This window comes from Lepidochelys kempii, chromosome 1 (genome assembly GCF_965140265.1).
Source record: "Lepidochelys kempii isolate rLepKem1 chromosome 1, rLepKem1.hap2, whole genome shotgun sequence".
Lineage (NCBI taxonomy): Eukaryota > Metazoa > Chordata > Testudines > Cheloniidae > Lepidochelys > Lepidochelys kempii.
The window spans coordinates 199,840,808-199,853,275 of NC_133256.1; the positions used below are offsets into that span (position 1 = coordinate 199,840,808).

The 12,468-nt window shown below is 46.7% G+C and overlaps 1 protein-coding gene across 17 annotated transcripts in view; it reads right to left on the reverse strand.

Moving 5' to 3' along the window:
- The window catches only part of ZBTB20 (zinc finger and BTB domain containing 20), a 663,010-nt gene that overhangs the window by 17,513 nt on the left and 633,029 nt on the right, over positions 1-12,468 (reverse strand). For all 17 annotated transcript variants that reach the window (XM_073308827.1, XM_073308823.1, XM_073308794.1 and 14 more), the window contains one exon: positions 7,081-8,682. In XM_073308827.1, the coding sequence (XP_073164928.1) occupies positions 7,081-8,682 (1,602 nt within the window). The remainder of the gene's footprint in view (positions 1-7,080; positions 8,683-12,468) is intronic.

Below are 12,468 nucleotides of genomic sequence, written 5' to 3' on the forward strand. Positions count from 1 at the left end.
GAGGTGGACCTTAACTGAAGAAATAGCCAAATTTTGTTGTTTCAGATGTAATAGGTACTCCAAAATAAGCTGCAAAGAGGAACACAAGGGCAGAACTCCGTGTTGGGAAGACCAGATGGAGAATTGCCAAGTAATTGGTCCTGGTGGAGGGCTTCCTACTGCCTAGCAGGACCTTACAGACCAGCTCCAAGCATGCCTGCTCCTCTGGATTCAGCCATGGAACTTCCAGGCCATCAGATGGAGGGTGCTGAGGTTTGAATGGAGCAGTTGACTGTAGTCTCGGGAGATCAGATCCAGATACAAAGGAAGCAGAAGTGGAGCCTCTGCTGAGAGGCCTAACAAGGTGGCAAACCAATGTTGCCTTGGCCATGCTTGGGCTATGAGAATGACCTTCATTAGAACCTCATGCACTTGTGGGAAAGGATGAAAGGTGTAATACAGATGATCTGTCCACAGAAGCAGGAAACTGTCCATGAGAGACCCCAGGCTGTGGCCTTGCAGAGAGCAGAACTGGTGGCATTTCCTGTTGATCCGGGTAGGTTTAATGGGGGAGTTCCCCATTGTTGGAAAATGATCCTTGCAATGTCCGGCCACAGGGACTGTTCATGGTGAGTGGAGAAGGACCTGCTGAGGAAATTCACCAGCTGGTTCTGCGCTCCCAGGAGGTGAAAAGCCACGAGATGGATTGAATGTGCTATGCAGAACTCCCACAGATGAATTGCTTCCCGACACAGAGGGAAAGAGCATGCTCCACCTTGCCTGTTCTTTCTCCTCTGTGGGTCCTGCTGGTCTGATCGGGCAAAGTACTGGTCTGCCTGCTGGGGCCTGTAATGTTTCCTAGAAGTTGCTGGGGTATACAACCCCAGGGATGTCAAGGTTGCCCTGCAGTCCTTAGGAGTTTAGCATCAAGTTTGCTCCGAGAAGAGCGAGATTCTTCAAAAGGGAGATTCTGAGGGTTTGCTGAATCTCCTGAGGAAACCCAGACGACTGCAATCATGAGCTCCTACACATGGTTACAGCTAAGGCCTGGATCTGGCTGCACAGTCAGACATGTCCAGGGCTGCCTGAAAGGAGGCCCTCGCTACTGTTTTTGCTTCATCGACCAGCGAAGAGAACTCCTGTCTGGCTTCTTGAGGCAGCCAGTCTTTAAACTTTTGGATGGCATTGCACATATTAAAGTCACAGCATCCCAGTAGTGTCTGCTGGTTTGCTATGTGAAGTTGCAGCCCTCCTGTAGTATACACCTTTCTGCCAAAGAAGTCTAGTTTTTTGGGGTCCTTCACTTTAGGCATTGCTCCCGACTGCCCTTGCCAATCTCTTTCATGAGCAGTTGAAATTACCAGGGATCCTGGAGTGGGATGTGAGTGTAAGAACTCGTAACCCTCCTCTGGCATGAAATAATGCTGCTTTGTACGCTTTGCCGTTGGAGGAAGGGATGTGGGGGTCTACCACAACACCTTAACTGGGTCCATGATAGCTTCATTGAGTGGCCCACTGCCATCAGGATGTCCAGTAGGCTATGAGAGGACTCCTTGACCACGTCTGCCTGGATGCCCAGATTTGAGGCCACCCGCTTTGAGGCCACCAGGAGAGCTTTGTGGTTATCTTGGGGAGGAGACACACCAGCTGTCACCACAGCCTCATCCAGGGAGGAATAGGAGGAAGCCAGCACCAGCTGGGGAGCCTCCACCTCTCCTTCCATTTTGCCCCAGAGCCATGGGGCCTCCTCTTGAAGTTCGGTACCAGGCTCAGTACCAGAGTCCAGATCAGGAGTCTCCTGGAAACGCACTGGTGGTGCTTTGCTCTCAGAAGCCATCAAGTAGGAGCATCTTGAGAGAGATCCCTGGGCTGGAGGGAACCACCACAGATTCCAGAAGGGTCATGCACTTGGTGGCATCCCTATGTTTGGGGCAATAGAGGAGTAGGAGTGCCTCAGGGAGTAGCGTGGGCGGCTGTGAAGGCAAGAGGAGTACGACCCCATTTCCGACTCTGATGACAAGGAGTCTCGGTGATGCAACCAGGGCAGTGTGGACCCTGTTGGTGCTGGAGATCGGTGCCGCAGTGGTGAAGCCAGCAATGAGGCTATCAAGGAAGGTTTTCCCCTAGAAAATAGTCCTGGTACTGGGCAGTACCCAGTGGCACCGCCAAAGACGGAGAGACTGGGAATGAAAGGAGGTCCTCGGCTGCTGCGAATGCTTCAGGAGTTGACAGCACCATAAACATACTGGAGCCATGTTGCCTGCCCGAGGTCGGTGCCTCCGGAGTCAGAGTCAGCGGAGCCTGTATAGGTGCCGGAGTTGCCGGTACCAGGTGTTGAGGTGCTGAGGTGGAAGAGTGGCTTGGCATGGATCTCACTCTATCCCAGTCTCCACGTCTGGCCAAATTTGGTTCTGGGGATTGAGCACTCTCCAGCTGCTTCTTGTTTTTTTTTCTTAGGCACTGGAGCCAGGTACTGGTGTCGAGACTTCCGCCTGGTGGCAAGCGTGCTCCGCACTGACGCCGAGTTACTCAGTACCGAGTCCAAGCAATTCGGCTCTGAAGCGGGTCTCAGAGATTCCTCCATGAGACGGACCTTCAATCTCACTTCCTGGCCTTTTTTGTGCAAGGTTTGAAGTTCTTACAGATCTGGCAGCAGTCCTTCCTATGTGCCTCTCCCAAGAACTTGAGAAAGCTTGAGTGCGGGTTGCTCAATAGCATTGACTTGCCAAAGGAAGCAAAAGGCTTGAAGCCCGGTAGCTGAGGCATCCCCCGGCACCAGGGGGCAGATGAACTTCGCTAACTGATCAGGGAAGGGTCCTACACTAATATAACTAAAAACTGACTAACTACAAACAACTGATTAACTATTTACACTAGAAAGATAGTGATAAACCCCTGGGAAGTTTGCTGAAGCAACCAGAGGAGTCCCAGCAACTGTCATGGGTGGTAAGAACGAACTGGGCAGGGGTGTAAGGTCAGCAGGGCTCCTTATACTGGCGCTATGAGAGCGCAGCACCAGGAGGCACCAGAGCTGACCCGATGGACACCACTAGGGGAAAAAATTCCAGTAACTGTGCTCGGGGTGCGCACACACCTACACTGGAATGGACATGTACAAGCACTTGAAGAAGAAACTAAGGTTACAGGAAACATTACTTTTCGGGACATGAATCCCATATCAGTTTTAGTCACGTTCACTTCTAAAATGCATGTGTTCCTCATTTTGGGCCTTTCTCCCATATCTGAATCTCACTGAGGAGAGTGGTGTGAGATTCTGACCAAAAATTATCAAAGCATGACATGAAGGAAAAGGCAGTGATGCTTTAAAATGTGTAAGGAAGCTTTTCTAGAGCTTTAATTTCATAATACTGCAGATCTTAGTTAAATAATTGCACTGTTGGATAGGTTAATGCCAGTCTACATGAGACAGTAGAGTATTGATCCTGTATTTGTGGGAGTGAGGCATGCGTACGTGTGTGTTTGTGTACTACAGCAAACCCCACCAACATTTAGTTTTTGGAAGCATGGAAGCTGGGCAGATATTTTATACACTCCAGGTCTCTGAATTCTCATTTGGGCTCAAAGTCTCCTATTGTTTCCTCTTGGGACTGCATTTCATACAGCAAGCCCAATCCATAGCCTTTGCATTTTATGGTTCCCTACTTGTTCCCTGCTGCTCTGATGCCCTTCTAGAGCTTCTTCTCTGGGATTCTTTTAACAGGCCTGAGCACTCTGACAATGAAGCCACTCCTCCAGCCATCCAAGCAGTGGACACAGTTGGTCTTCTACTCCCCTGGCTTCTGTTGTTTGGCCAAGGACCTAGTCAAGTTTGCACAGTACCCTTAAAGATTCCTTTCGGGTGTGCCTGGAATCTGCTCACCCATGTACTGGTTTTCAAGAGTATCCCAGAGGTCAGTTAGCTCCCAAATGGAAATGCAAGTCACTTGGGAAATACATTAAGAGTTCCCCTTTGCCTCTTTGCCCACTGAAACACTTGCCACTGAAAGTATATGAATTTTGAAATCTCCAATCCACACAAAGAGAATCTTTGCTGACTCAGGACTGAGAACATCTAGAGCAGGGGTGGCCAACCTGAGCCTGAGAAGGAGCCAGAATTTACCAATGTACATTGCCAAAGAGCCACAGTAATACGTCAGCAGCCCCCCATCAGCTCCCCCACCCTGCTCCCAGTGCCTCCCACCCACTGGCAGCCCCGCTGATCAGCACCTCCCACTCCCTCCCCGCACCTCCTGATCAGCTGTTTCATGGCGTGCAGGAGGCTCTGGGGGAGAGGGAGAGGAGCAAGGGCCTGGCAGGCTCAGGGGAGGGGGCGGGAAGGGATGGAGTGGGGGCAGGGCCTGTGGCAGAGTCAGGGGTTGAGCAGTGAGCACCCCCCGGCACATTGGAAAGTTGGCACCAGTAGCTCCAGCCCCAGAGTCAGTGTCTACACAAGGAGCCGCATATTAACTTCTGAAGAGCCACATGTAGCTCCAGAGCCACAGGTTGACCACCCCGGATCTAGAGAGTCAGTGGCAACTCTAGGTCAAATATTTAGGCAGGGCCCTGCATATTTCCTTAACTACTCCACATGTGCTATCCTTCTGCTGGCTTGAAGCTCCTGTTGCAACCTGCAGTACATATTCTTAGTTACTGGAACAGCTAACCCAAATGGATCTTTCATGGAAGAGCCATTCTAGCTCTGGGAATTGAGATGAAACTAGTTTATTTCACTCTGTGACTTGATTTTCTAATTTTTCTGAGTGAGGCAATGCCACCAATGCAGAGGCTTTAGCTACAGATCCATGACTGGAAAGAGGGACCTGAGATACTTGGTACCCTTTGGATTCAGGACTGCTTCACCATTGATTTGCTTTATATTTGGCCTAGAAGTGAGAGGAAGTGAGGTGTATATGGAAATGCTCCACTTGAGACAAGCAAGGTGAACCTCATGTTGAATTGATTCACCTGGGTGCATTTCTATGGTTGATCCTGGCTATTTCTCAACCACTAGTCTAATGTTTTGCCAATTAACTACTACAGGTATCAGCTGATGATGGCAAGAGATCCTGAGACACAAGTGCTGCATGTAGAGAAGGTTGGTAAGGGGCTGCTATGCCAGTTTTGCTGTGTCAACCCTGAACGCCACAATACTTTTATACATAACAGCTCCCTGTAGCCCAGTCCAACCCTGGGTGACCCTTAAGTGATTCTATAGTGTGTGTGTGAGTGGATCAAGGAAGGGGCTCCAATTCAGCCTGATGATTTTTAAGACTGCTTTCTATGCATTTGCATGAAAGATGTCCTCAATGCTGATCATGTGATTTACCTAAAGCAGCCTGAATAACCATCTCCTCTAAGGTTTTACAAGGCAGAAGTCCTTATTGCTGCTGTAACAATTACTGTTTATATAGCAAGTGTATATATCAGTGTCACAGAGCTTTTATATATGGTTTATAAAGCAATAGACTATATAACCAATAATGTATATCTTAGATGTTTTAGAGCATGATTCACAATAGCATATAAGTGCTAATTATATAAAAATATAAACAAAAATATAAAAGGAGGACTTGTGGCACCTTAGAGACTAACCAATTTATTAGAGCATGAGCTTTCGTGAGCTACAGCTCACTTCCTCAGATGCATATCGTGGAAACTGCAGCAGGCTTTATATATACACAGAGAATATGAAACAATACCTATTCCCACCCCACTGTCCTGCAGTGGGGTGGGAATAGGTATTGTTTCATATTCTCTGTGTATATATAAAGCCTGCTGCAGTTTCCACGATATGCATCTGAGGAAGTGAGCTGTAGCTCACGAAAGCTCATGCTCTAATAAATTGGTTAGTCTCTAAGGTGCCACAAGTCCTCCTTTTCTTTTTGCGAATACAGACTAACACGGCTGTTACTCTGAAACAAAAATATGTACACGCTATTTGATATATACATATATGCTAGGTGTGTGGAAGCGATAGCTATGTGAGAAATTGGAGAGGCACAAGAGACATTTCTCTTTCTCCTGTGATTGCCTCTGCTGCACTCTGCCCATTCCCCACCATCCATATTATTCTAGTATTTCCGTGCTCACACAGCACCTGTTTTGTTGATAACTGCTAGATAAATATTTCTTCCTTCTCCTTCCAAATGTGGAATTTCCTCCCAGAATTATAACTGCCTGACAGCCAGGATTCAGTCCTGAACCAAGGACAGCTTTTCCATACAAGAAATGTCATTGCTTTGAAATCTAAAGACTCTATAAGGCTAAAAAAGGGAGCTTTATCCCAGTGGGAAGTATAGTTTCCCAGTGGGACACAAATCTTTTGCTTCTAACCCTAGAAGGTCCCAAGACACCAGCCTTTAATGTAGATACATTTTGAATGTATAGGAAAGCTGTTGTAGGTCATTTTTGCAAGGCTGTCTTGGCACTTATTTAGGCTGACCTGCATAACTCAGACATGGTTTCATCACTCATGAGTAATGCAACCAACCGAACCTCACACCACCACCAGGTATTCTATGCACACAGACGTACATAGCAGTGAATGACCCAGTACTAATAACCCCTCCTCCAACAGAGAAATTCTATCTTTAATGGCTCTCTGTTAAAGATTCCTCATGTTGTTTCCAGCAACATTTTGTCTGACCTTTAATCAAAGATCAACTTGTGCTAGGCATCACATCTGAATTATTTCCTTGGATAGTCACTTAAGACACATTTCATTGATATAGGAAGAGTTTCCTTCCCTGTACCCTTGACACCCTTACCTCCCTAAAGGGACCATCTATAGGCTTAACCAGGAGCCTGTCCTGAGGCCCTTACTCATTCACTGACTTCAATAGGACTCCTCATCTGAGTAAAGGCTGATGGATCAGGCACCCAGTGTTCTCCCTTCCCATATTGTGGCAAACACTAGTTATATTCTCATCACGGCAGTAACAGTGCCCAGAGATAACTGGAACCCTGTAAGGATCTGAAGGCTGTCTCACGTCTGCATTAGGCACTGGCATGCTGGGAAATGGAATACATGTCAAAATCAACTGCATATTTGTAAAGGCCTGTCCCTGGGCTCACATATAAGCCAAATGGCCATGCACTCACCTGTGTGTACAAACATGTGCTTGACGTAGTTCTGTTTGGCGGTGAAAGTCTTGTTGCAGAGAGTGCACTCGTAAGGCTTTTTTTCACCCTGTCCACCTGCTGTGCTGTGGCCCGCAGATGGGGCCAAGGGCTGTGGGGCTGGCAGCTGGGCAGTAAAGGTTGATAGGCCAGGCTGGGTCACTGTCACAAACTGTGTCTGTTGGCCAGCTAAGGGCTGGGGCAGGCTGAAAAGGAAAGGTTTAGGTCCACTGCCAGCAGATTGTGTGGTAAAGAGGGCGGGCAGGTAGGTGTTGCCAGCTGTGCCAATGACCTGTGTGTTGCTGGTCAGGGTCAGCGGCATCCTCAGATTGCTGGTGAGGGTTTCTGTCTGGCGTAAGTAGAGCTGGGTGCTTGGCAATGGTTGAGCAACTGTTGTGTTGACAGAAGGCTGCAAGGCCCCCTTTTCGCTGTTGTTACTGACAGTGAGCACTTTGCTGTCCATTTCAATGTCATTGCTTCTGTCCGGCGAGGAAGTGTTGGCATCGAGGTGCTGCGGATGGGTCTGTGTGCCTTCAGCAGGGACTTCATTTTGCTCTGCTTGGGATGGTTCCTGCTGACCCTCTCGGCCCAGGTTAGCCATGAACTGCTGCTCCATGGAATCAGGCTCAGTCCCAATGGAGGAACTGACTCCAGAGTCAAAACTCTCCCCCTTGGGCTCACTCTCAGTGCCTTCGGCTTGGTCAGTGTCCTCAGTGCATTCCTCAGACTCATTACGCTCCAGGATCTGCACCCTCTGCTGGCCATAGTAGTCATAGTCATCCTCCATCTCCTGTTTGATGTGGATGTTGCCCACCAAGGTCTGGATCCGGACCGGACGTGGTTGCTTGCGGCAGTGTGTGGTCTCTGGAGTGGTGGAGAGGTACCGCTCCATCTGCTGTGAGCGCTCGTGGATCCGTGTAATCCAGCTGGGGTCTTCCATGTGATGGTCTCTGGGGAGCCCCAGGGCCGTTTCATGATGGCTGACCACTGCTCCACTGTAGAAGGAGCGCTCCCCACTGCCATTCTGCATGGAACAGGCATAGAGAGCTGAGTAGATTCTGTCCACGCTGTGCTGCGAGTGGCTCTGCAGGTAGCCAGACTCCGTGTCACTGCTCTGCCCTGAGGTGCCCGATTCGGGGGTCCCCCTGGGCGTCTCCTGCCCAGAGTCCTGAATCACTGGGTAGACCTCCCCCACATTCTGCGAGACGATCCTTGTGCATTCGTCAATCACAGTCTTGATCTGCAGGATGCTGGCAGCTGTGAGGATCTGCAGGGCCTCTGACTGTGAGACCCGCAGCACCCCACTGTACATGAAGTCAATGAGCTTTTGCACGGACTGGACTGACACCACTGAGGGGATCTCGATGTCACTGTACCCCAGCAGCAGCTTGTCCTGGAAGAAGGGGCTGCCAGCCGCCAGCACGCAGCGGTGGGCGCGTAGCATGCTCCCGTGGATGCGGACCGTCACGTCACAGAAGTGGCCACGGTTGCGCTGCTCGTTGAGGGTCTCGAGCACAGAATTGCTGAAGTTGTGAAGGTTGATGCTGTGAATGCGCTCTGTCATCCCCTTGCAACTGATGTTACCTGTAGCAAAGGATGAGACAAAACAGAGGGACAGATCAGGGCTTGTCCTCTGCATGTCCACAGCTGGCTAAAACACCTACCCACTGGATATACGGCACAGGGAACATCTTAGAGGTACCATAAAGGGGCACTGAGCACAAGGCATCACCTCTATGCGTGGAGACAATCAACTCCCCAGGGAAAAGATTTATCAGGATCTCTATGGGATGGATGAGTGCCTTGACTCTTCAAGAAAAACTAGACAAGACACTAAGGGTCAGATTCTCACTTACAGTAATGATCTTCACATCACACTGGTAATATGATGAGGCCATAGTTTAAAAATTTCTGGCCCTCTATCTAGATCTGGATTTTGAAATCCCAAAAGTTAGGGCATAGTTTGATCCTGGGTATTGTAGTTCAGCCCTTAATAAAAATGGCAGCCATTTGCGAAATCCAAATCTGGACCATGGTTTGGATTTGAAACCTTTCCAAAATTCCAACTGTTTGTGTGTCTGGGGGCTTGGTTTAGGTCATTCATTACTCGAAAGTGAACTAACCCTCGGTCAAGAATCAAAGGAGATCCATTAACTTTCTCCCCTGTTTTCACTCCACCGTGGGGGTTTTGACACTACACCAGCTGGGATTAGAAGTGCTGTAATACCAAGATAAAAGCTGTCTGAGGGTATTTATTGCCTGACCAGAAGTGGGAAGTAAAAGGAACCTGGCCAAAATGCCTGTTCTAAGGAGAACTTCTCTTATTTACCTCTCACTGCTTTTACAGTTGGCTAAAAAATAACTATCTTTTTAATCTCTCAGTCCACTTCTCTCTCTCCCAAAAATTATTTTGATTTAATATTGATTCTCTCTCCCCTCTCTTGTCCGTTTAAATCAGTGGTTCTCAACTAGGGGGTACGTATACACTTGGGGGTATGCAGAGGTCTTCCAGGGGGTACATCAACCCATCTAGATATTTGCCGAGTTTTACAACAGGCTATGTAAAAAGCACTAGTTAAGTCAGTACAAACTAAAATTTCATACAGGCCATGACTTGTTTATACTGCTCTATATACTATACACTGAAATGTAAGTACAATATTTATATTCCAATTGATTTATAATTATATGGTAAAAATGAGGAAATAAGCAATTTGTCAGTGACAGTGTGCTGTAACACTTTTGTCTTTTTAGGTCTGATTTTGTAAGCAAGTCCTTTTTAAGTGAGGTGGAACTTGGGGGTACGCAAGACAAATCAGACACCTGAACAGGGTACAGCAGTCTGGAAAGGTTGAGAGCCACTGGTTTAGATAACAAGAATTTGGAGGCAGATGTGCCTTCATATGTGCCTGCAAAAAACTTACCACACTCTGAAGGCTAAATAAATAATAGCCTTATTAATGAACCCTCACACAGTATCTGAGTGCTAAGATCCAAGACCAATGCAAATGTCACTGTTAGCATGTTAGTGAACATTCCATCAGAAATTTTCCCATCCCATGTCTGCAACCCACACTCACTGCAGTCATGCACAAGTGCATGAGACACTGAAAGTGGAACTGACTCTATAAAATCAGTAAATCAAACTAGCTTATTTTTATTGTTTAAGAAAAAATGTAAAGCAAAGAAACAGCATCTAAGGTGATATTAATAACAAATGTAAGAATGTTTAATTTTTTGAATATATGATTTTTAACTTGCCAGTGTTCTTCTAAGTCCAACATAAAGAACATTTGGCCATTGTTATTATTCTCATCTTAGAGACAGGCAGCAAAATGCTACCAACTGCAATTTGCTGAACAATGCAGCCTCCTCTCACTCACGCCCTTTCCTCCTCATTTACCCATTCCTGCTATCTCAAGCACCCTCTCTTCTGGTGCTTCAAAGAGAAACCATATTGGACACAGGTGGTTATTTAAATTCTCTGATGATAAAAGGGGACCAAAAATGTCAGGAACTGGAAATTCTGATGGGGACAAGCTGCCTAAAGGAGCCTGATGCTTACAGAAGGAAACAGGCCAGTATTAGGGATTACACTAATTTCCATATGAAACTGCTCTCCCGGGAGATGCTCATATGGCAGCAATGCTTGGGAAATCACTAATGGAATCATGGAGACTGTGAATTATATCTGTTTTGTTCACAAGCTTTGCCAGGACATGTGAGCTTTATCCCCGACTGACAAGGGCACTGGAAAGATACTGCAGGTACCTCATAGGCATTCACTCATAGATATTGCAGGTATCACACCAAGTAATGTGAATGGGTCTTTTCCTCCTCCTACACCAAGTCAACCACCTCCCAGAGTCCTCCTGGCCAGCCATGGACACATCCTTATGTGTCAGATCACATGAGAATTCAAGATGAACTCAAGATAAAACACAAGGAATCTCTCTCCGAAAGACAGAGAACTTGGAGGCATTATAGGGGTAGGGCCCCTGCAGAAGCGGGAGTGTGCTGTGGCTGATTGTTTAAGGGATGACACCTCCTTTCTTCAAGGCCATTCCTGGACAAGGGCATGAGGATGTCTAATTGAGCGGATACACAAGACATTCTCTTTTTCACAAGTTCTGCTTGGTCAAAACATACCTATCACAATCTGCTTTGATCATGAGGTATCCTTTTAATTCAAACCGATCTTTAAAACCAATTCTCCCTGTAATTTTGTTCCATTTTATAAAAAAGATATATTAAATAATAGCAAGACATACAACAGCCTTGCTTAGCCTCTCACATCCAAAAAACACTGGAGGGAATACCCCAGAAGCACCTGGCTGATTCTATAAACGTATGGTTTGATTTTCAGAGGTGCTGTGAGTCCCTTTTTTTGATGCACCAGTGCAGCCCACATTAGTTTGGAAGTTGGACTTTTGCACACACATTCATAGTAGAAGATACTTCAGTTCAACTTTATTTATTTCAAAGTAATTTAACGCTGGTGAAAGTTGCTGGACTGACAACCCTTGGAGACTGAAGTTTGCTGTTTATTCACAGGACAGATGAACAACTTGAGCAGCATCAGGGAAGCTTTGTTCATACATCCCTCTAGCATTCCCATGCCCTAACCTGAAGAGAAAGGGGAATTCTGTATCTATGCTCCATTCAGTCCTTGGATTACAAGGGTATAGCTTGTTCAGGAAGGATAGGCAGGATAAAAAGGCAGAAGGTGTTGCATTACACATCAAAAATAAATACACTTGTTCTGAGATCCAGAAGGAGGTCAGAAGTAGACTAGATGAACGTTTCTGAGTAAAGATAAAATGGATAAAAAATAAGCATGATTCATGGTAGAGGTCAACTACAGACGACCAAATCAGAAAGAGGAGGTGGATGAGGCATTTTGAGAACAAGCAATACAAATACACAAAACACAAGACCTGGTTGTAATGTGGGACATTAACGACCCAGACATCTGTTTGAAATGTAATACAGCAAAACACAACATTTCCCATAGGTTCTTGGAATGCATTGGGAACAACTTTTTGTTTCAGAAAGAGGAGGAAGTAAACAGAGAGGCAGCCATTTTAAACTTGATTCTGCCTACAGGGAGGAATTGATAGCGAATCTGAAGGTCTGGGTGATGTGATTATGAAATGATGGATTTCATGATTCTAAGGAAAGAAAGTCATGAGAAAAGAAGAGTAAGGACAAAGTAAGGACTTTAAAACAGCAGATTTCAACAAACTTGGAGAACTGGCAGGTAAGCTCCCATGGGAAGAAAACCTAAGGGAAAAAAGAAGTTCAGGAGATCTGGCCTAAAGGCACAACTGCAAACTATCCCAAATGCAAAAGAAAGATAGGAAGAACTGT